General features: G+C 35.5%; 2 protein-coding genes and 1 long non-coding RNA gene across 5 annotated transcripts; 1 reads left to right on the top strand and 2 right to left on the bottom strand.

Moving 5' to 3' along the window:
* Nucleotides 1-130: 130 nt before the first annotated feature.
* On the bottom strand, nucleotides 131-5,348 carry LOC140792314 (long chain base biosynthesis protein 2d). The gene is made up of 12 exons (XM_073143234.1): nucleotides 4,948-5,348; nucleotides 4,786-4,851; nucleotides 4,083-4,171; nucleotides 3,764-3,909; nucleotides 3,566-3,690; nucleotides 3,372-3,465; nucleotides 3,124-3,287; nucleotides 2,728-2,889; nucleotides 2,516-2,642; nucleotides 2,241-2,407; nucleotides 591-698; nucleotides 131-486 (listed from the first exon to the last, which is right to left on the bottom strand). The coding sequence occupies exons 1-12, from the start codon at nucleotides 5,071-5,073 to the stop codon at nucleotides 391-393; spliced, it is 1,470 nt and encodes a 489-aa protein (XP_072999335.1). The 5' UTR covers nucleotides 5,074-5,348; the 3' UTR covers nucleotides 131-390.
* Nucleotides 5,349-9,037: 3,689 nt separating this feature from the next.
* On the top strand, nucleotides 9,038-12,476 carry LOC140791830 (putative disease resistance protein At1g50180). Of its 2 annotated transcripts, none has more exons than XM_073142493.1 (2): nucleotides 9,038-11,781; nucleotides 12,267-12,476. In XM_073142493.1, the coding sequence occupies exons 1-2, from the start codon at nucleotides 9,112-9,114 to the stop codon at nucleotides 12,303-12,305; spliced, it is 2,709 nt and encodes a 902-aa protein (XP_072998594.1). In that variant the 5' UTR covers nucleotides 9,038-9,111; the 3' UTR covers nucleotides 12,306-12,476. The 2 variants fall into 2 exon arrangements, with proteins under 2 accessions (XP_072998594.1, XP_072998593.1); XM_073142492.1 differs by having other exon boundaries at nucleotides 9,038-11,806.
* Nucleotides 12,477-13,256: 780 nt separating this feature from the next.
* On the bottom strand, nucleotides 13,257-20,042 carry LOC140791673 (uncharacterized). Of its 2 annotated transcripts, XR_012109614.1 has the most exons (4): nucleotides 19,927-20,041; nucleotides 14,891-15,269; nucleotides 14,267-14,436; nucleotides 13,257-13,535 (listed from the first exon to the last, which is right to left on the bottom strand). It is a non-coding gene; the product is annotated as an uncharacterized lncRNA (long non-coding RNA). The 2 variants fall into 2 exon arrangements; XR_012109613.1 differs by lacking the exon at nucleotides 13,257-13,535 and having other exon boundaries at nucleotides 13,707-14,436; nucleotides 19,927-20,042.
* Nucleotides 20,043-24,487: the final 4,445 nt, after the last annotated feature.

Raw genomic sequence — 24,487 nt, 5'->3', positions numbered from 1 at the left:
TGATACAGTCTGGCCTTTTGTGAAAACAGAAAAGGGCAATGTAAGGAAAGAGAGGAAAAGAGAAGAGAAAAGGAATAACTGGATAAGCAAGTAAGGTTAATTAAACCATCAACTTGCCATAAACAGCTCATTAACTCGAAAGATTCTGCATTGCCACTCAGGAAATAGCAAGAGGAAGAAGAACAATGAGTATCATCACACCATGTCGAATATATGTACATATATGCTGTAACAGAGATTGAAAGGCTAAATAGTTATCAGAGGAAATAAATCATCTCCTGATAATTGAATTAAGGACCTCATGCCCACCAAATAAACTCACTAGATCTAAAGAAGACAACAGAAATACAGGACTGGGTGCTTCATTCCTCTATATCAATCAGTACTTCTTCATTCAAGCTTCTTGAGCTTCTCGCTTGCATGGGGCTTCTGTTGTTCAACAGGGAAGTACTTAATTGCAACAAGGTCTCCAACCCTGCTGATGACCTGAAAATTGGCCATTTGATATTATTCATAAGGGTGGTAATGGAGGACAATCCATTGAATCAGCTAATGAAGGAATAACAAGTTGCTGATAAATATTAAGTTACCTCCAAGCCCTTTATGAGATCCTCCCTGGAGTGGGAAGCAGAGATGCAGATCCGAGCTCTGGCAAGCAGTAGCGGTGTCGCAGGGAATGCAACTGTCACAACAGCAACCTACATGGTTTTGGTAGCATGCCATATCAGTACTGACAGTCTAGCTAATAAACATTGTCTAAGTACATTGAGAAATAAAAATAGTGACAAATTATTAAAAGATGACAGATGACATCATTAATGTCTAGCGCAGGGTATACTGTGTCGCATTTGCCTGTATAACATTGTATATAAATCCTGAAGTATTAGAGCTAATGCTTTGTTAAAGTGATTGGCACGACTTCACACTTGCAAAATGTGAATCTCATCATAGGTAACCAAACATTGGATAATGGTGAAAAGCCACAGGGCTGGCTTCTCATCAAGAGTCCAAATGTTCTTGAAAGTGTAATAAATACCATAGGAACATAATTCGGATTTTCCAACTTAACAGGTCCCTCTCTCCCTCTGGTAGGAACATAATTCGGATCTCTCTCTCTCTCTCTCTTTGGATTTTCCAACTTAACAGGTCCCTCTCTCCCTCTCTGGTAGGAACATAATTCGGATCTCTATCTCACTTTCTGTTACTGCAGCAGAAAATCTGCTGTAGTAACAGAGATTAGAAAGAAAGAGAGAGAGACAAGAAGAGAAAGAGAGAGACAAGAAGAGAGGAGAGGAAGAAAAAAGAGGGAGAGGCTAGAGAGAGAGTAGAGAGAGAAATGCGAGATGGGGCAAGCTATAGAGGGGAAAGAAAAATAACAACAAACAAACTTGAGGTCGCAGACATTGAGATCGTAGGATTTGCATTAGGTGCCCACTGCGAGAAACAAAGGGAGGAAAGAAGGAAAAGAGAAAGGAGAGCCAACTCGATATTTACTAAAGTTTTGAGTAAATTAATTCATTTTTTTAGTTTTTATGTTTCATATGTGAGTAATTAATATTTTTTATTTTCTTATTATTTTTCTACATTTTTAAAAAAATTCTTATATTTTAAATAATATTTAAAATTTTATTTAATTATAAAATAGTATGATCCGATATAAGCGGCCGATGCAATACAGTCAATATGTTTTATTTTTTTGAATGACCAATCCTAATTTTAGTATTGAGTTTTAGAACCTTAATTCTAATATACAATTTTCCCATTTATTGGCTTGTTTCAAAACGATAAGTTTTCAGCGATGTCAAGTACTAGACAAATTATGGCTGGATGTAGAATTGTGTTGTGAATATTTTGTGAAACTTGGTTAGCTATCTAGAACTTTATAGTGTTTATTGGTATTTTGGTGATGTATTTGTGCCGTATCGTGACTATTATGGTGTGGGGTTAGTAGATAACCTGTTTAAGGGAATTTCTTCTGAAAATACTTTCACTAAACCAAGCCAAGTAAAAATATGAAGTCATGTTTACTTATTATTGTGCTTCTAAATTTCACTAAATTACAACAAAAGTATTTTGATAAAACTTAGATGAGTCACGGAAAAAGAAAAATATGGAACAGTTTCAAATGGTCAAACACTAAGCGTTAAGTTGAATATATCATGCATGATGACCTCCAAGGAAATTTCAACAAAAGACATGTAAGACAACAAAAGTAATATTGCTGTGTCTGTCGAACTTACATTTTGTCTCAAACATTCCCTAGAGAAAGCAGGTATTTTAGCAGGATTGTAAAGCATGATAGGCATGACTGGTGAGTCATTGTCTCCAAGAACCTCAAAACCCATCTTCTGAAGTTCTGATCGGAAGAAATTGCTATTTTCACGAATTTTTGCAAGTTTCTTAGCCCCTATTGAGGTGAAATAGACCACATATCAGAAGTCTTCTCAGGAAAGCACAGTGTTGCATTAACTTGGTGAATGAATCTTAGATTTGAATTATGTGAACAATACATCACCTCTATTGGAGCCATCTTCTCCAAGAATAACCTTAATTGCAGAAATAACTTGTTGAACTGCAGGTGGTGACATGGAAGTCGCATAGAGATGCGCCGGACATGTATAATTTAGATATTGAATAATTTCCTGAAAGATGAAGGAAAATTAACTGAATGTTAACATTTATATTCCATCTTCTTAAAAAGTAGAATAGTGGATGAATAAGGAATACCTTTGATGCTGCAATGTAGCCACCACAGGAACCAAATGATTTTGTAAAAGTTCCCATCATAATATCTACATCAGCTGGATCCACTCCTAGGAGCTCACAAACCCCTCTGCCTGTTTTTCCAACAGCTCCAATGCTGTGGGCCTCATCCAAGTATGTATAAACCTATTCCCAAGAACATCTTGTATGAGCTAATGGATTTTCTCCATAGAATTTTTTTGAGATTGATGTTAACTTCCTCAGGAAACTCAAAGTGCCATTGCAATATGATAACCCTTCAATATATGACTCCCAAACAAATAAAAAGGACTAGACGGCAAGCAATAGTTAGTACATAACTACATAAACATGATAGTTGGAACAAGAGATCAAGAAATTATCATGCCCACACAATCAAACCTTATATTTCTTGCAAACAGTTATAATCTCAGGAAGATTGCAAAGCTCCCCTTCCATGCTGTAGATTCCTTCAACAATAACAATAATCTTTTTCCATGGCCTATGGGTACGAGGCTGTCCCTCTGCGATTTGTTCTCTCAGCACCTCTTCCAAGTGTGATGGATCTACAGATGAAATATGTAGTAATTGAAGTTGTGAACTCTTACAACATCACTGGAGTATTTTACTACTATGATAACTGAACTTACTATTGTGTTGAAAAACTCGTACCGTCGCCCCTGATCCTCTAGCTCCATTCACTATAGAATTATGGTTCAAAGAGTCACTAATTATCAGCCCACCCTGTATCGATCATGATTTTTGAAATCCAGTAAGCGATAAAGTTAAATTAAAATCAAGCCTAATGAAAACAATTTCACATGACTTCAGCTCTTATACAAACCTTCCCTATGAGAATAGGAATAACAGAAGAGTTTGTCACATAACCCATGCCAAAAACAACAGCAGCAGGCTTTCCAACAAATTGTGCAACTAGCTCCTCCAGCTCAGTGTGCAGTTTAGTTGTGCCTGATATTATTCAGGATTAGCAAAATCTCAAACACTGGCAACATGTATTTCCTTGAGGAAATAAATTTTCTACCTCCATCTACCCGGACACTGCAGGTACTGGGTGAGTATTTCTTCAGAGACTCGATAGCACGAGGTGTGCAGTATTCATCGGCTGCAGCAAAACCAAGGTAATTATACGATCCAAGATTGAGGCACTTGGTTGTGTTCGAGGTCCGACTGCATCAAAGAAATACTCATGTAAGATTGATGACCTGCATGAGAAACTAATAAACTTCACAGGAATTGAAACCCTTATGTAGCAAACAAGTTCATAGTAGGAATGTGCGAGACAATTATACATGTACAAGCCAAATCATTCATTGTACAGAGAAAAGTGGTAGATAACTTACTGGAGTGTCTTGTTATTGTCATTTGAGTGACGCTCCACCACATCAATCCATGCATCTGGTGCACTAGCTATTGGTCGGCCGAAGCAGTCCTGACATTGCAGAAATCTATTAAAGCCAACTAGTAATTCGCAGGTCATTCCTAAAGTTTTATTTTGTTTCTCTATCTTCATTTTGCTGTTCAAAGTACTCTGCAGATAGTGGAATCACATGATAGCACCAAACTTTGTGATCCATACTTCCTAGAACACAACCAGACAAGATTATTAACATCTCCTTCAAACCCCATTTCTTATTTTCAAAGAATTACTTTTATCTGCATGGTAATTTTGCTTCCCATAAATTTCCATCTAACCCAAAAATTTGTAACCGCCTTTAGCCGTACACTCTTTTCTATACCCGAATGTAGAATAATCCTCCTAAAGAGCACCAGACTAACCTTTTTCATCCTTTTCTCTTCTACGATTTTAAAGGTGAAAAAAAGAGCAGATACGAATCATCATAGTACATCTCAAACTGCCTTCATAAACAAAAATTTTACAATGCCGGTGCCCATATTTCAACCAACAAAATTGTCCGTGAATCTTCTTCTTGGTCTCTTTTGATTACAGAACCTCAGACGGGAATTTTTTTTTCCAATTTTTATCCAGGAAAAGAAGAGAATTGTAAGAACGCCCAACAGAAAAGAATGGATCAAGGAACCCACCTGAATCCGGAGATAGAGCCTTCGCGTGTAGAAATCCTCCAGACCCAAACATATCGGTGCGTAACCCTGATTCAAAAATCAACCAAAACCCACCTCAGGAAACCAAATCCAGCCAACTGCGAGGACAACAAGTACACAAATCTCGAAATCGAGGCGACCCACCTGAAGGTTCTCGGATTTGGACAAGTCGAGGAGCTTCCGGAAGAGATCTCGCAGCTGCCCAAACGCGAAGAGGAGCCCGTAGCTGAAGAGAGTCGTGAGCGCCGTCAGGTATGGTAACCTCACCATCCTCCCCTGGCCACCAGCGACGCCGATCTAGAGAGAGAGAGAGGGAGAATGCGAATTATGTTTCAGAGAAAGGTGGGACCTTTGGGTCTTAATGGCGTCGAGGAGAGGAAGAGAAAGGTTTGAACGTTGGAGGGAGGAAGGGAGAAGGACGGCGGTGCGTTGACCGGAAAAGTAGCCTATCCTTTTCTCCTCCCCTCTTCTTCTCTCTCTCTTCTCTCGATCTTATGTTCCAGGAACTTGCGGTGAACAAATGGAATCTATATTTAAGATGTATCATAGATTATTCTTCATTCTTTGTATAAGCATTTTTCAGATAACACCCTAACTATTTCTTTTATTGGACTCCTAAATTTTTATATATTTTTCTCTTTTTTTGACTAATACTTTTCTTTAATCTAGTATTTTAATAAATTCGTAGATTGAGAATTAATTTAATCATAATTCGAATAGGAGTAACATAAAAATTACATCCAAAATGTAAAGAAAAATCATCAATTGCAAAATTAATAGAATTCTTAATACATCGCCTCCTAGTTTACTACTCAGCGGATCTCCACCGTCCCACTTTTAGATTAATTAAATATGATAAAAATATAATAATTCTAATTTAAATATAATTATAAAAAGGTATAGTGATACAAATAAAATTATAACCTGTGAAATAAATTTAAATATATTCATAGGACTGTAAAATATAATTTTTTCTAAATAGAGATACAATTGAATAATGCTTTTCTTTTGAATAAAACTAGAATTTTATATTTCTTTGGTAAGTTTTATATGATCAAGTAGGATCTAAGTTCATTATTATTATAAATTTTATGATCTCAAGGGTCATGTCTCTTGATTTTATATATATATATATAAACAAAAGCAAGATCATTTTATGGTGTTTTTTGTGATATTTGCAGCTGCAGTTTAATGGAGTAAAATGTATTTAATTTTATTTTTTTATTAGAAATCAATGAGGACTTATACCAGTGGCAACAAATTTCTCGTAAATTGATGCAATCATGGTCTTCTTTATAGAAGAAACAGGGCAAAGTTTATATTTAACACCCTATATTTTTATTTATTTAATTTATGATTTACACTTTATACTTTCAATATTTATAAATCACACTTGGAAGTCAAAATTTTACACTTTCGGGCAAATGATTTAAAATTTTATTTTATCAAGATCAACAAGTTTGCATACTAAAAGATTCACTAGCATGAACTTACTATTTTTTATTTCGATAAGGGAAATAAAAATTTAATGATGTCCTAATTAAATTATATATATATATATATATATATAATACTTCTTTTTCTGCTTTCATCAAAATTTTGAAGTTAGAGTTCATATATTTTGAGATGAAAGAAAAGAGAGAAGTTTTAGTTTATTAAAATATTTTTAACTTTTTAGAGAGTATCTTAGTCTTTTTAGCTATTCCATCTAGGACGTAAGAGGGGCTTGAATATAATTATCCCTCTAAAAGTTAAAAATTATAGAGTGTAAATCATAAATACATAAAAAGATAGGGTGTTAAATATAAATTTGCAAGTCCTCAACGAAAAATATATCCACCACCAAACCCCACAAAATTTCCTAATAAATTATTGAAACTGATCTCACTTCACACTTCACTACTACTAGGGACAAAATATATTCAAACCTGGAGGAAAACCAATGTGCTCATGTGAGCCCCCACAAGAAACATTGGGCTAAAAATTTGAATACTTACAATTCAATTATTCAAAGCCCAAAAATTTCTATCAACCTAACAATAACTTGAAGCCTTGAATGCAGCCCAACCCAACTCTGAATCCCTAATTCCACCTAATAAGGTAACAATAGCTTGAATGCAGCCAAGCCCAACTCTATCTTCACTTCTTTTTTCTCTCTCTTTCTCTCTCTCTTTAGATCTTACATTCAAGGCAATGTTGAATAATATTTTTCCTCATTCTTAAGAATTTAGAGCATTTTTTTTGGGGTAACACCCTAACTATTTCTTAAATGTTGTTGGACTCTCAACTTTTGGAGCTGTCTATCATTTGATACTCGGTTTAACTTAGGATTTAATGAAATAAATCTTTCCTTAAAAAAACTAAAAAAAAAATGGAGCAGATTTTGATAAATAAGGAAATCATATTTTTGATTTATTTTTTACAACCAATCATCAAAAGTAGAGAAATTTTTTAAAAATGTTTACTTTCTTCCCTTACTTTCTAACAACCAAAGACATCCTTAATTGAAATATTATTAACTTTCACATCTCTAATATGTTCTTGTTTATTCTATGTTGACTATGTTGAAAATTTGCTTGAATCAAGAAAACTGTTCGAAAGGTTGACAGCGTTCGAACGACGTTCATTGCAGATTACTGTCATTCTAGATTTATGTGCTAACATTCGAACTATGTTTATTCATTCAAACGTGATGGAGGCGGTTGAGCGACGTTCGAACGTTCGATTAGTTCAAGAGTTTAAAAGGGGCTAGTGTTCGAAAGGTATTCGAACAGATTCCCAATGGTGCACTGATATCTGATATTCAAACGTTGTCCACCCATTTGAACGGTCTACATAATGGGTTACTAGTAGTGCATGAGCGGTCGAACGCCCTTCCATTCAAAAGGCCTACAATTTCCTCCTAATTGGAGTTTTATAACAAAATAATCATGGGAAATATTTAAGAGGGATAGCCACTATTAGACTAAGATGGTTTGAGGTTTGGAAAACTCTTTGTACTTATATTGAAATAGTGGATGAAAGATTTGCACATAAAATCTTGTGTTTATCTTTTTTTTTCTGTAATTACTTGTATTTGGAGTTACTAATTCATGGTTAGATTAATTTATAATATTTCTCTACTATTAGCATCTTATTTACGATTTTTCCTAATTGTATTGGATTTATTTTTTACTATTTCATTGAGATTGTTACCGTTTGATTGGAGTTTCGCTTCCGCTACCCTATTTCGCACAATAGACTACTATAAGTTTTGTCCCTAGTAGTGAGGTCGGTTTTAATAATTTAATAACGAATTAAGTTTTAGAGAGTGGACTTGCAATTTATATTTAGTATCCTATCTTTGTATGAATTTATAGTTCATAATTTATATTTTCCCAAATTGTGAATTGTACTTATATTTTACAAAATATAAGCAAAACATATCCTACTGTTATATCACTTCACTATACTCCTAGATTAAGTTAATATTAACTTGAATTCCTCATTCATGGTGGACACCTTATCTGCTCATCGCTTTCCAGCATCAGGAAGGCTAATAGAATCAATCCATCCAAACTGAGTACATATTTAAATTTAATTCAAAATACCAAATGTATATTTTTAACGTCCTTCTCTTAGCTTGCATTTGCGTGGGTCTGGAAAGGAATTACAGATAAGCTTTTGATATCAATCAGGGAAGTATAATTTAGCCTTTAATAAAGAGAGATGCTTTGCTAACACCTTTGTGTCACTATAATTAAGCCTTTAATAAAGAAAAAAAATATGCTTTGCAAGACAAGGAGAGATACTTCGCTTTCCTTGCTGCTTGGCTAAAGCATCTAAACACTAGCCTAATGTTATTGGATAATGATGATTAGAAAAACCGAATCCGATTATGAATCACATCAGTTTATCAAATTCAAATGGATTGCATATTTAGGATTGATTATGAATCGAGATATACGAAAGGAGCCCAAACAGTTAGTTCATATGTTTACAATGTATAAATATATGAGAAATTGAAAAGCTTTGCATTTAAAATTAAGTGTTGGTGCTACATTAGCATAGTAGATTTGAATATAAAATCAGTTCACTACCCATTTTTGAATAGGATCCGACTTTTACCTCTTAACGAACCGGGTTAAAAGTCCAATTCAAGTCCCAACCCGGTATGGTTCAACTATCAAGTACAAGGAAGTCATATTTATTTTGGAGCACACTACCTTAATTTAATACTACTGTTTCTCAGAAAGCTGCCAAATTCCCCACCAATTTTCCCATTGAAAGAGCGAGAGAGCGAGAGAGAAAGCGAGCTAGGAGGAAGAGATGGCCGAGAGCGCTCTATCTACAGTTCTTGAGAACCTCGTCATCAATCCTATGATCCAAGAAACATCCTTCTTGCGTGGTGTCCCGGAGCAAGTGGCGGAAATGAAAAGAGAGCTGAGGCGACTGCAATCCTTCCTCAAGGACGCAGATACCAAGTGGAGGAACGGAGATGCCAGGGTGAAAAATTGGGTACGTGACCTACGAGACGTAGCGTATGATGCCGAGAATGTCTTAGAGATGGCCAACTACATGACCAGGAGGAATAACATGAAGAGAGGCTTCAGGGGAGCCTTAACAAGGTATGCCCATAAATCTAGTGATTCGAAGCAACTTCATGATGTTGGTGTAAAGATCGAGAAGATAAATAGAAGGCTTAGCAACATCTTTGATAGCACATCCAAATTTGATATTGCTAAGATAGACGAAATCGAAATCGGGGAGAATAGCTCCAAGGATGAGACTCTTCGTGCTCGGAGGCTATTCTCTCCTGATTCTGATGATAACGTGGATGTCATAGGCTTTGATAGTTACAGAGACCAAATAGTGGAGCAACTGGTCGATCCGGACAACCAACTACTCACCGTCATCTCTATAGTCGGGATGGGTGGTCTGGGTAAGTCCACTCTTGCGAGGAAAGTTTACGATTCCTCCCAAGTTAAGCAGCATTTTGATGTTGTTGCATGGGTAGCAGTTTCTCAGACGTATGAAGTCTCTTATCTGTTGCAAGAAATCATAAAACAGACCACAAAAAAAAATATCGAAGAAATAGATAAAAGAGAAGAAGAAATGAGAAAGACTCTTGGGGAATTCCTAAAGGAGAAAAGATTCTTAATAGTATTTGATGATGTGTGGGAAACTACCACATGGAACCAACTTCAAAATCCTATTAGTGTCTTTGTTGAGGCCAATAAAGGGAGTAGAGTTATATTGACTACTCGTATTTTTGAAGTTGCTAGACATGTGAACCAGAAAATAAAAATTCATGAGCTAACTCTTTTAGATAGTGAAAAGAGTTGGGAGCTTCTACGCAGCAAAGCCTTCCCATCATATCAAGATGTAAGCGAAAGCACCAAAAATGAGTTAGAGGGTTTGGGGATGGAACTTGCGGAGAAATGTGAAGGCCTACCTCTGGCTCTCGTGGTTTTAGGGGGTTATTTGTCGAAGAACCTCGAGTACCATAAATGGTCGAAATTGGTTGGGAAAATGGACTGGGAAGTCTTGGACCATGAAAATAACGCCAGACGCATATTGGCTCTCAGTTATCATGACTTGCCAGACTATTACTTGAAATCTTGCTTTCTATACATTGCATCTTTTCCAGAGGACTATGAAATTCCAGTAACGACGTTAAGTCAGCTGTGGATTGCCGAGGGCTTTGTGCCGCATAGACGAGGAGAAGAGTTAGAAGAAACTGCTCGCAGAGTATTGGATGAGCTGGTCCAGAGGTGCTTGGTCCAAGTTACTGAGAGGAGCATTGCGCATGGATGGATTGATTCTATTCGCATCCATGATGTGCTACGTAACTGGGCTATCGAAGAGGGAGGAAATGATGGGTTCGTCAAAGTCTGCAGCAGCCATACGGATGTCGAGTCGATGAATTCAGATGCAATGCCAGCATGCCGTGTTACTCTCCATAGCTTCTTCGATGACAAACTTGGTGGTGTTGTACCAAATCTGCGGACTCTCCTAGCCTTCAAGTTAGGAGAGATAAAGTCGGCACCGTGCCTAGGTGGATTGAGGTTCCTACGTGTGCTCCATCTAGAGGGCTTAAGAGGTATTAAGATTCATAATGAAATCAAAAGAATGATCCATCTAAGATATCTTGGATTTAGAGACTGCTGGAATATAGAGCTTCCCTCTTCCATGTGGCGCCATCTTCTAAACTTGCAAACTCTGGATGCAAGCGGGACAATTATAAGATGTCTTTCGAGTTCTTTCTGGGACATCCCAACACTGAGGAATGTATACTTGGGGAATGTAGCAGTTTTTATTCCACCAAAGCCTAACCAACAAAGAAGCTTGCATACTTTGTGCATAGAAGAATCACCTTCATTCACGTATGGCTGCTCTGATCGTATTGCTATGTTTAGAAGATGTGGTCTTGTTGGCGAATATAATTGGGAAGGAACGATCGAATCATTGATGGTAGGAATGACCACACTTGTCTCGTTGACATTGATTGCCGATAAAATCCCTTCGGAGGTATTTTTCAAGTTCCCAAATCTTCACGAGCAGACATTGTTCGGACAACTGACCGATCAAAGGAGGCTCTCAAATGTTAACCTTCTCCCACAAAACCTCAAGGAGCTCTGTTTGGTAGCTTGTAAATTGGAAGAAGACCCAATGCCAATACTAGAGAAGCTTCCAAGCCTCGTGGTGCTTCAATTAAGATATAACGCTTATATTGGGAGGAGCATGTGCTGCTCTTCACACGGGTTCCCTAGGCTGCAAAACCTGACGGTTTGGGGACTTCGCTCTATTGAGGAATGGAAGGTAGAGGTAAGGTCGATGCCCAGGCTCACCCGCTTGGGCCTAACCCTCTGCCCCAAGCTGAGGATGGTTCCTGAGGAGGGACTGCAACACCTCACGTCCCTTCAAGAGTTACATTTGTCTAGAATGGATAGCCTATCCATGGACAGTATCAAAAAACTCAAAGAGAATGGATGCAAGGTAATCGTTGTACCCAACGAATCAGGTCAGTGCACATTTATATACACACACACATATATATATATATATACTCAATGACTAAAATGATTCTAAATTATTTCTTTTCGAATTACCAGTTATATATATCTTTTGCGTTAATTGTCTCAATCTGATTCACTCCGTGCATCTACTCTTTTATAACTTTGTAACAGTGATACGTGATACATATAGAGGAGTGTGTAGAGATTCGTATTCGTTAACAAAGTCCCAAGTAGTACAAATTATAATAATTCTAGCTATAATATATAGCTGTCTTAGACCAGCTAGTTCTTTTTTCTTTTTCTTTTCTTCTGATTATATGAAACCCCAAACAGAGCAGGGAATGAGATCTTGCCCTTTTGAATTAATGCTTTAAAATTCCTACTTTTTCAATTTAATTACAAGTCTCATATTGTCTGTCACATCGATCTAATTGTTAATATGTTATTTTCTTTTTCTTTTTGCAGCAAATGAGGAGTGATAGATCCAAAGCCTTATCTGGTTGACGGTTGTGATGCAGTTTATTAGTGTGGTTTTCAGGATTATTTTCTCAAGCCCTAATGACTTTTATATATATATATATATATACCAAGATGTACACCATAAATATGTAAACATTCCTATCTCTTCTGCACATATTTATTATTTGGTAAAACAACTCGTATTTGTACATTTCTATGCCTTTTGTCTTTCCCATCGATACATATGATCCAGAATTTGTATTCAAATTTAATGGTTTCTAATCTTGATGCATTGGATTCATGCACACAAGGATTTCCGCTGATTAAGCTGGTATCAATGCTATAAATATTATATGCATCAGGATTCATTTTTATTTCCAATGCTTTATATTTTATACGTATCAGGATTATTTCATGACGCAAATATCAATGCTCATTCAAATTTTAATTTTTTTTTTACTTTTTACCATATTTTATGAAACACTTTCTTGGGCCAGAAAGCTATTTTTTGTAGTAAAAATTGTTAATAATCTAGGAAATAATTTAAATAGTACAGTGCTTTTGTAATTTTTCAACTGTACCAGAAGTTTGGTAAAAGAAAACTCGGCGTCGGCAACATGAATCTCGGTAGAAGGAGAAGCCGGCACGACTTTTAAAGTATAGCAATTATTATTGATCATTGCAATATGTTATTATGTTAGTACGTAGGCAGAGAAATGATCTATTCATACATTGTGTCCAATTTAATTGTTAGGAAGCAGCTTTCTACTCAAAATGAGAAAATAAAATAATATCTACTTTTGAAGCAATATTTTCTTGCCACAATCCCAACTTTGTGCTTAGATACTCTTTTACTTTATTCAAAGAAAAATAATCAACTTCTTCTTCTAGTATAGATCAGGTAAATTAATATCTTCTTTTAACTTTTCACTAAAACGGATTAATTACTACAATTCTATCGTCCTAATAAAAAATTTTCTATAGTTATTGGCCCCATTCTGTCAAGATCTATAATTCGATTTCTTGTGTACAATTTATATTTCACTGTTTGTACATCAAAAAGTACACAGAAGCTATCTATCCTTTGGAGTAGAGAAGAATCAACCCACTCGGTTGTGTCTTGCAGTGCTTCATTCACATTATTTTGTGCCAGGGCAAATTAGGCTGCGAGTGATGATAGAACAGTTGGTTAAGCTCTTGAAGAAGCTGAATAGGATGACTGCTCACAGTGGATCATGGTTGCTTTTCCGTTGCATGAGACCATTACGCGACCGGCTTTACAAAAGAAGTTGGAGTCAATCATAGAAGGTGTGCAAATTTCTCAAATATGAATTACTTATGTAAGACATCAGTAAAGAATTAGTGAATGCAATCCAAAAAAGTGTAATCATGCAGGATGTGCTTGAGAACACATAGAAGAAGCTTAAATCATCACTGTAAGAGCAGTTCATGAAAATGGAAGTTTTACCATATACATAAGATTGTACTTTACAACTCTTAAAACAGAGATAAATAAGATTGTTTAGAACTCTTACAACACTGATAGCCTTCACCAATTATGTGAAATGTACTGATCTTGTACTTCTAACTGGATAATACTCAGCAGTTCCCACTAGATCGTATGTAAAGCCCCATCTGACTATCGAAAGAGATACAAGGATCTCATATTTTGACTACTTAGAGAAATTGTAATCCGATCAGGATATTTATGAACATAGATAAACTCAACCTGACAAAAATTCTTCACTATTTGCTAATTAAGGGGCACCGGTGTGCGCAATGCCAAAGCAAACAATTGTAATTTGATACAAGATAACTACAATATTTATCTCCTAAAATAAGAGCAACAACATTTTAGACGCATACAGCAATTTAACTCCTAAAGAATGAAGCCCATGGATCCTTACAAATACTGTCCTCTTGATGTGGCTGTCACACGTCCCAAAGACAACTAGGGACCAAGATGGCACAATCACAAGTAATTAGTAGTGATCATAGAAAGGTACCTCTTTGTGTCTGCAGAGGAACAAGATGAATGAGCTAGTTGTAATGCTTATCCAAACTGGTACTGAGAAGATCAAAGTCCCCATAGCAAATGAGAGAAGGAAGGTGGCTGCAGCATATAAAAGCCCATCTGAACTCCACTCAAAATGATCTCGCTCCTCTTTGTATTTACCTGCAAACAACAAATTGATATATTCAGAAAAAAAAAGAAAGCTGATTTCACTATATGTATGTTATCTTGTCAAGGTTCAGAATGTTGAAAAAGAAAAGCAAATTACAATCTAAGTAAATAACCTCACAGTTCTTTAAAATAAAAGAACTTTGGATGAAGTGGAGACTGGAGAGAAGAAAAACTGATTTAACTATGACTATTCAGATGTTTTATTTTATATGTAAACAGGAAAAGAGAATAATAAATACAAAACACAAAATTGTGGACAGTGGCAAACAACCTCATAATATCCAACTCAATAGTATGATAACCCAGTATTACTTGAAAATAAAATCTTTAGAAATTTCAGACTTACGAATGTGTACGTCTAAGAAGAGCTTATGGTTTTTAATGAACATTGACATAATAAAAAACAATCAATACATCTTAGCTGATATTTTAAGTGCTTATATACCGCTTTGCTTATCACTGCAAGTGTTGCCATAAGACATGCAACAATAACATTGGCACACAATGTCCCAAAAGAAAGCCATTTGAGTAATCTCTTTCTTCCAGCCCTTCACCATTGAGCCTGGCCAAGTACCAGCACGCCCACACACCTGGAGGTGCAAACAAGCAGCCTAACCACAGTACCACACCATCACAACTTTTATGCAACTTTTGACATAATTGCCAACACCACTGCATGCCGCCCGCCACTGTCCATTATCCACTGTTCCAAATTGCATATGCTTCTTCCTGGATTCTTACCAAGCCATTTCAGATACCATTTCTGAAGTCCCTCAGCTGACTCAACACTGATTATGAGGAACTCATTTTGGCACTAAAAATACCTACAAATAGAAATGAGGGGTGTCAAACTACAAGTTCTACAAACTGGGAAGCACAAATACCGCAAAAAAGGGGGAGGAATCCATATCCGATATGTAACGGATACTGATACTGATATTGGCTGGATATGGCCCAGATACATATCCGATATGTTTTTGAAGTATTCAAAATTAAAATGCTTAATTTTAATTTTCAGATACAGCTGGATAGGTTAGGGAAAGTTAGGGATATGTTTTGGGCTTAATAGGTAATCGGGCAGGTCTAATTTCATAAACCTGTTAAGCTAACCCGTTAACTTAACCCATTATCCACCTCCCCACCTCCTTTCATTCTCCCTCTCTAATCGATTTGTGCCTAGCCCCTCTTCGTCTCTCCCTCTCTCTCGATGACCGAGACAACATCGTTCTCCCCCTCTCTCGACGAACGAGTCGATGGCGGCAACATCCTCCCCCTATCTCGACGAACGAGAAGATGATGATGTCGCTCTCCATATCTCTCTCGACGAACGAGCCAACAATGACGTCATTCTCCCCCTCTCTCGGCACACAACAGCAACGAGTCGAGAACGACGTCGATTTTCTTCTCTCACTCTCTCACACCTGTATTTCTTTTCCCTCTAGTTGTCTCTCTTTTTTTCCTCAATTTCTTCTCTCAGTTTTTTTGCAATTTCTTCTCAGTTTCTTCTCTAAATTTTCTTCACCTAATTTCTTCCACTTTTCCCTTCTCAATTTCTGTTTTCAGTTTCATTTCACAATTTTTTTTTTCTTTTCCTTTTCTCAGTTTTTTCTCCCTTGTTCTCTGAATTTTTTCTCTGAAATTGTGCATTTTTTTTTCTTTGGATTTTTCTTCTCCTATATGTTAAATTGTTGTGGAATGGTTAGTAGAAATTCTCTCTTTTATTGCAGAGAAGAAAAACCAATTATATGTTAAATTAGAATGTTAGAATGCTTATCTTAATAGTAACAGTTAGATTATTATCGTGTTAGAACTTCTCTGTTTTATTTTTACCATAGGTAAATGGCTATTAAAGGCATGAATGCTAGTACTACTAATGTGGCGGCAGAAGATAATGCCCCACTTTGAAAATATGTAACTAAATTAGAAAAGTTGAAAGAAAGATGATGAAATACTAGGTTTCAGTGCAATTATTGTCAGCAAATATATATAAAGGATCTCTTATAGAGTAAAGACGCATGTGATGAGAATTAGTGGATACGAAATCAAACTACGTCCTAAAGTAAATAGTCACCATATCATGGAGATGAAAAGGATTGAGGAGGAGGCTGAATTAAAAATAAGGAACTCTATGCCAAAATCAATATCATTGCCAAAGTCAGTTCAGCATTGGAACTTCTAGTATACCCTTTGGAACTTATTTTTTAATATGCCCTATAGACCAAAGAAGAGAAGGACAACTAGAAAAACAGCTCTTGAAAAGTCATTTAATATAGTTTCTCGTAATCAATTACACCTAGAAATAGCTATAATGTTTTACTCTGCTGAGTTACTTTTTCATCTTGCTAGGAATCCGTATTATATTAAGTCTTATAATTTTGCAGCTAACAATCAAATAGTGCATTATTTGCCTCCTGGATATAATCAAGGTTCCCACCCGTTAGTTTTAACCCTAATCTCATTCCCACTCATTAACCTTAAGTCATCTTCAACCTCAGCATATTTGAACCTACCCGAAGAAGTAAGATCATTCCATTTTGACAAAAGATCATACCCAAGTTCAATAGTTTTGGTGCCGAAAGGTCAAGGAAGTTAGTGACCTAATGACAGGGTAGCTGGTGACCGAAACCATGGTGAACGACAGCCAACCACAACCCGATTCCTTAACCAAACTCCTCACAGCCATCAACTTCTTTAGCGATGCCATTGCCGCCAGTAGTGCTCTCCGCCAACGGTGTCACTGCTAGTGTCACTCTCCACCAACGCTAACACTGCTAGCGTTGCTCTCCACTAAGGGTGGCAAAAGTTGACCCGACCTTATAACCCGACATGACAACCTGACTTTTTAAAAATGTTTGGGTTTAGTCTAATTAGATTCAGGTCATAAACGGGTCAACCCATCTAACCCAATTATTAAATGGGTCATGTTCAGATTTATTACCTCAACCAATTAACATATTTATGACTTGACCCGTCAAACAGTTCACTACCCGCCAACCAGTTTATGACACAATAACTCGTTTATGACCTAACTAACCTGTTTATGATACCATTAACCCATTTATAACACAAAAAGTCCGTTTATAATCTGAATAAACCCGTTTACAACCCATTTATAACCTGAATAATTTATAAAAATAAATAAATAGTTTGTGCCATCTGAAGACCTATTTATGACCATGTAACCTGTTTAATAAACGAATCATGTTAGTGTTAAAAAATTCTGACCCGTTTAATAAACGAGACATTCATATTTGCATTATCATGACCTGACCCGAGCCCGGCTAACACCACCTGATTGCCACCCCTACTCTCCAACACAACCAACGCTATCTTCTCTAAACTACACCACCTTCCATCGCCTACTCGTAGCCACCAACCCTATCTACCACTGCCACGTCCCTATCGACTCCTTTTCTCATCCCCATAATCGGTGTTTTTTCTGAAACTGAGGACAAATCTTGATATCAAAAAGATTAGGGTGTGAAACTCTAGCTTGAGGGTGAAGGTATAAAACCTATTCATAAGTATGATGATGTTTGGCTTGATTGAAGTGACCTAAAAAGTTAGGAACCTAATAGGCTAGAGTAGTGTGAGAAAAGTTTCAGCCACTTGCTCGAAGTCACTAAGGATAAATCTTATCATCAAAAAAATTTTGGTGTGAAACTCTAGCTTCAATTGGAGGTGTGAATTGTGAAGCATATCCCTAAATATGATGATATTTGGCTTGATCAAAATGACTTAGAGTGATAAGAAATTATTGGACTGAAGCCATATGAGTGTTGCAGGGGATCATTTGTGAAATCTATAAATAGGCCAATTTTTTTACTTAGTCGGAATTAATAAAGAAATGAATTTTTTTGAAATTTACTTTTGGGTGTGAAACCCTAGTTGAGGATGGAGGTATAAAATCTTATTCCTTTCCTTTTTCTATCAATCGTCATTCCTAGAACCCTCACAATTTTATTGTTTCACATCAGATAGGTTGATTTGTGGAGGAAGGAGTCATCAAAGGCCTCAAGGTGGAGTTGCGTTAGGGGTAAGAATGGATCGAAAAGTACCTGTCGAATAGTGCTCAAATCACATCCGGATCTATATTTTTTATTTAGATATGGATACGAATATGAATATTGGACAAATAGCAAAATTTAAAATTATATCTTAATAAAATGGATATGAAAATTTATCAAATATGGATTAGATTTTAAACAGATGTAGATATATATCGAATAAAAACCATATCTTAATGAATATGAATACATATTGGATACTAAGAGTTCATTCGAAATCTTCATTTACCACATAATACTAAACATTAATAGATAGGAGTAGGCAGGTAGATGATCCATCCAAAGCTTCATATGATAACATCCACATGAAATAGATAGAAATAAGTGAATAAGAGATATGATGTACATACACCATAAAGAGAAAGTTGAGGTAAAGAAACTAGATTAATCAACTAAAACATAAAGTAAAAGCTAAGATTAAAATGGACAGTGGAGCTCTATGAGTGTTTTGTAGAGGCAGTGAATCCACTCGGAGGAGCAGATAGTAAGTGTAACGATGTATAGCTCAGCATTTTTAATAAGATAAATACAAAGGTACCAGCTAATATTAAATATCCTCTTGCAGAAGATACCAAAATCAGTCATGAGGCTCATGGGCCATTCTGTTTCCTAGACATACAGGCTGAGTAAGAATCTTCAAGCACAAGCTAATAGTGGAAATATGAAAAATGGTAAGACTCCCCTTAAGTTCAAAATTCAAACTAGGTTATGGAAAAAGTAAAGATTACAAATACAATAGATGTACCATTTACAGGTTGCACCCTGACAATACATAGAACAACTGAAGCCAATGGATCATCAATGAGCCACTTGAACATTGGAACCAGACAGACAAATAAGAGACAGTAAAATGTACTCCATCATTGTGCCATGGTATAATTTACTAACTACATGCTCATTTCAGAACCATGCAGATAAATGAACTAATGAAGCACTTCAATTGCAAATTGAAATGCAGAGGCAGCTACCTGAACAATTAGAGATACTTAATAGAGCTCACTGTTAATATTATTTAATAAATTGGTGTTTCATATATCCTTGGAAAGAAATTCAAAGTTCAACTAAGTTTGACATTCTTGTTATTGGGAAATATCGTGCCAAAAATAAAGATTGAAGAGTCAGGAGCATACTACTTTAATATGCCAACCATATCTAGTAGTTACTGGTCAATAGAAGTAAAAAAAACTGAAATTAAAAGGTCAAAAGTTCACTTGTTAATCATTAAAAGGCAGATAAAGGTTGCCTTTTATAAATTATATTGCCGGCTACGTTCTTATCCTTTTGTTGTACTAGATTCAAGTGTGGCACCCGAATTGTATCCTAAATTAATTTATGCTTAATGTGATCAAAATCCCTCTTTTTTGTTAGAAATTGACAGAGGGAGGAAACGCAGACAAAGAAAAAACAAACTCACTAGGGCGAAGACCGAAGGGTCGTGAGGCGGCGTCCGGAGGAAGCGGCAACCGGCACGGTGAAGAGGTCGGAGAGAGTGAGGGGGAGATGGATATGGTGGCTGATGAAGAGGGAGTGAGGGAGAGAGGTAGAGATAGATGGGTTTAGTGTAGGGATGAAAACGGGTTGGATTAACTCCGACCCGACCCGCTATTCGACCCGACTCGGATCGGATTCGGATAAAAAATTTCTATCTGATTCGGATACGGATAGAATTTTTGAAAAAAATTCGGATACGGATTCGGATACGGGTCGGATATATTTTTTAGATTCGGATACGGATATCGGATATCCGTTTACCCGCATATATTTTTTAAATGATTTACAATTTTTAGTTTGCTTATTTAAATAGTAAATATTAATATTATTACTAATAATACATTATATATTATTTATAGAAATTTTTATATATTTGACATACAAAAAAATTATTTGTTGTAAAACTCTTAATAATTTTGTGTTAATTATATTTAAATAAAATATTATAATTATTTTAAATTTAATCAATATCCGTTTAAGATCCGATCCTTTATCTGAAAATTATCCGTATCCGTTTGGTTAGAATATGGTTTTAAATTCTGCTATCCGTCTAATATCCGTATCCGAACTAAAAATACAGATCCGGATATGAGTTGAGCACTATCCAATCCGTTTTCACCCCTAGTTTAGTGGTGGCTGATGGCAGAGTTAGGACTTACGGGTGAGGGTTTCTGTTAACGGGTCGAATAGAGTAGGATTTTTACTTAATTATATATACCATGTGAGTAAACGGATATCTCAGCAAATAAATTATACCCGTATCTGGATCAAGATCCGGTTGTTTTTTAAACTGCGACTCGTATCTGTATCCTTATTTAGGTCGGGTAGGCGGTAGCTCATTTAACCGGTATCCAATCCGTTTTTGAGTTAGTTAGCGGGTCAGATCGGATCAAATTAAATCTAATTATCCAATCCATTTTCACCCCTAAGCTGCGGCGTGGTGGAGTCGTGGAGAAGAAGTCGAGAGGTGGCAGATTAGTATAGCCAAAATAATTAAAAACTTTTAAAAATGGTATCCCATTTGTGGAAGAATATATATATATATATATATATATATATTAAGACTTGATACTTTTGCCGGTTAATTTTTCCAAACTATTCATGGATTTACAGTTTACACCTTGTCATTTTAATATTTATGTAGAGGTTAACTTTTATGTCTTTCGGGAAGATAACATAAAAAATAGGATTTTATCAAGATCAATATATTTTGGTTAATTTGCACGAAAACACACTTAGTTTTTAATTTTATCAGCCAAACTCATTTTTGTTCCCCTTTGCAATTAAGATTTCTTTTCTCCTTTTCCTTTCAATTTTGCCGTTCTAGTAAAATGAGATGACTCGACAGTTAAAAAACCGTGATAAAAAATATTTTTTGAATAAAATAACTCATTATTAATCGTAAATAAATAACAAAAAAAAGGTTTTTCCTAAAAGTCTCATCTAGGGTTTAATCAAAACTTCCAAGAAGTAAGACCTTCTACTATATTATTTTGGTTAGGTGTCTTAAATTCTCATCGGTCCGTATAAAATAGTTTTTACTTATTTAGCAATGTTAATATATATATATTAATGTGTTAATTTTAAAATTTTGTGGTTAGTAATGTTTTGAGGTTCTTCTCGATTCGTTTTCTTTACCTTTTTTTTCATAGTTTATCGATTTCTTTGGAATATCCACTTTGTAAGGATATCCACTTTGTAAGGATATGTGGAATTATTTATTAAGAATATCTTCTTTTAACTTCGTGGGACTATTGTTAGGGTTGTTTTATTTGGTGTAGATATTCTATTTCTTATAGTTAATATTGGGATCACTAATTTGTTCGACTATACTTGTAAGTTCTAAAATTAAGTATTTCATTCTTAATATACAAACACTGTAATTTAATAACAAAGTTCGAAGTAAGTTAATTAAATCTCATTGGTTCAATTAGAATGAATTTCGTCGTTCAAATCCAAAATATGTTTATGATAATTCAGCAATGTTACTCTATATGTTCAAATTCAATATATTGAGTATTTAAAGCATCTTTACTAATGGTACAACGAAAAACATGATGACTTACGCTAACATATCATTTTGTTTCTTCATCCCAAATGACTACATAACTCAATAAAATAACAAAGAGAGATAATATATTATCAGAATATCACTATTTTTAAGTAATATTACTGTTTCTAAAAATATTAATAAATATATCATGGTTGTCCAAAGAGAATAGGTATTCAAATTGGCTTCAAAGTCACCTCGAGAGATTTGCAGTACTGGAGAGAATTTGGGTTTCAACTCTAAATTAAACATTATTGTCTATTTATACTTTTGTAAATGATACTATCATTCTCGTCTTGTAAAAAAAAAAAACTCTTTTTTCTCATCCAAATCAATAGCATTAGTATAATAAAATAAATCCTCATACTATGGTTTGATAGTTGTTCCATTCTAGCACAATAAATAAGAGCGGGACAAGATGAAGAAGAGAATTTCTATCTTAGAAAGAACTACAATATCTAAGAAGAAGAAGATAAATGAGTTAGAGATACGAAGACGATCAACAAGTAGCTTTCTTTTTATTTCTACAACATCCGATCATTTCACCTTCACATAAAAAATAACATTTAATGAGACATTTGAGTATGAGAAAGATAATTCCATCTGAAGGTAGTAAATCTTTTGCTTAGGTGACATTGTTGATTGCAATTCATGGGTGATGTTTCTCATAGCTAAACAATGGTAATGTGATACAAAAGTGGATGCGGCCAAATGTTAGATACTATCCATCAATTCTAACCTTCTCTGAAAAAAGAAGAAGAATATATTTGTCATATACTTTACCTTTTGCTCTAATAGTATCACTTCCTATGTATAATTGATATTTTTCATGATGTAAAGGCAAAATTTAGAAACACCTTGTGCTTTAGAAAATTTTAAATGAGAAAAATAATTTTTTTTAAAAAAAGTCAATTTGAAAAGAATATTATGTAATACTCACATAATATAAAAATTAGATATGCTCTCATAGCGACTAGTATGAAAATGACAATGATACCCCTATAAACGGGTGTCGAGATTGACAACCGACAAGAATAAAATAAGAGTATATTTGTTAATTACGTTATATCTATTTGTTTCCTAAATAGTATCGCTAGTAAATATCATAGACTCTTCTCACAATGAGAAAGGCGGAATTTAGACACATCCAATACTCCGGGAAATTTTAACATAAAACTTTTAAGAACAAAACCACATAATTTTTTTTTGAATAGTTTAAGAGAAGCAGAACACAAATTTTTTAAAATGGTCTTTATTTATTATTAATATGATCTTTCATTACTTCCATCTGGGGGGTACATAGGTAGAAAACAGAGCAACTTATGAAAAGGTTTCAGCACTTCCTATTCCTCCTCCCCTGCTTATCTCCAAAGCATCATCTGCTCATCAGGCGCAGCCGCCCTCCTCGAAGAGGACGAGCTTTCCACCACCGCACTTAGGACATTTCTTCACACTCTTCGCAACCATCATGTATTTGAGGCATGCAGTGCATCCAATCAGAACGAGGTACTCGATCTCAGTTGGTTCTACTTTTGGGGATGGGTTGATGACAACAGAGTTCAAGGACTGGCTTCCACTCCCACTGCTGTTTCCATCATCAGACTCGTCGTCAGAGTTTGGTTCAGTGATATTTGGCATCTCAAAATATTTGTTGGTCTTCTCACCAGAGATCATGTTGACATAGTAGATTTCTCCTGTCTGTGGAATAAAAACATAACAATATATACGAGTAACAACTCCTTTTTCAGAAAGTAAAAAAATGACGTTTTGAAATGTCACAATGGAGGAAATACCCTTCGAAATATGCACACACACACACACACACACACACACACACACAAAAAGAACAGAAAATATAATCTTGTATTGACTCTGTTTCTTTGGCAGAGTGTCTGCAAAACAGAGACTAATGAGAAGAATAGAAAGAAACTTTTTGAAATGTAGAGATATATTGGCACGGTATTGGAAAGTTGAGTTTATAATTTTATGAGAAAAAAAAAGTGGGGATGATGATTGATAGATAACCTTGATATCTAAACATTGCTCCCAATCATCTGGCAGGGGAGCTTCAGAGTTCAAATCAATGAGCATGTTGCGAAGGTTCTTTGGAGGATGGAGTGGCAGCTTGACATCTTTGGCGAAGGTCTTCAACCTCTTCGCTATATCTTCAATGGTCAGAAGAACCATCCTCGATTAATAAGAAAATAGTAGAGAGAGAGAGGCTAATTGGGGTGTGGTGGAGAACAAGAAAGGAACTCGGGTGGGCTTTTAAAGAGGAAGGAGGGGGGGAGGCAATTAATTCAATGGTGTACTTGCAGATTTTTGTTGTTAATGAAGTGAGATAAATTCACTTTCTTTTGAATGGGGTTTTACAAAATTGTCCCCTGATTTACGAGAGAAAAATACAGAGCATCTTGTATGTTTTTGAATGGAT

The sequence above is a fragment of the Typha latifolia genome, chromosome 7 (assembly GCF_019914945.1).
Source record: "Typha latifolia isolate L0001 chromosome 7, TyphaL0001v2, whole genome shotgun sequence".
Lineage (NCBI taxonomy): Eukaryota > Viridiplantae > Streptophyta > Magnoliopsida > Poales > Typhaceae > Typha > Typha latifolia.
The sequence above is the reverse complement of the archived record's forward strand: the minus strand, read 5'-3'. Positions and strand labels throughout refer to the sequence as shown.

Excerpts from the sequence above, each read along its gene's own strand:
- LOC140792314 (XM_073143234.1), bottom strand. The coding sequence starts at position 5,073 with ATGGTGAGGTTACCATACCTGACGGCGCTCACGACTCTCTTCAGCTAC. Across the intron at positions 3,691-3,763 it reads CAGTGTCCGGGTAGATGGAG|GCACAACTAAACTGCACACT; the intron begins GTAGAAAATTTA and ends GAATAATATCAG. Across the intron at positions 3,288-3,371 it reads ACGAGTTTTTCAACACAATA|ATCCATCACACTTGGAAGAG; the intron begins GTAAGTTCAGTT and ends TTTCATCTGTAG.
- LOC140791830 (XM_073142493.1), top strand. The coding sequence starts at position 9,112 with ATGGCCGAGAGCGCTCTATCTACAGTTCTTGAGAACCTCGTCATCAAT. Across the intron at positions 11,782-12,266 it reads TCAAAGAGAATGGATGCAAG|CAAATGAGGAGTGATAGATC; the intron begins GTAATCGTTGTA and ends TTCTTTTTGCAG.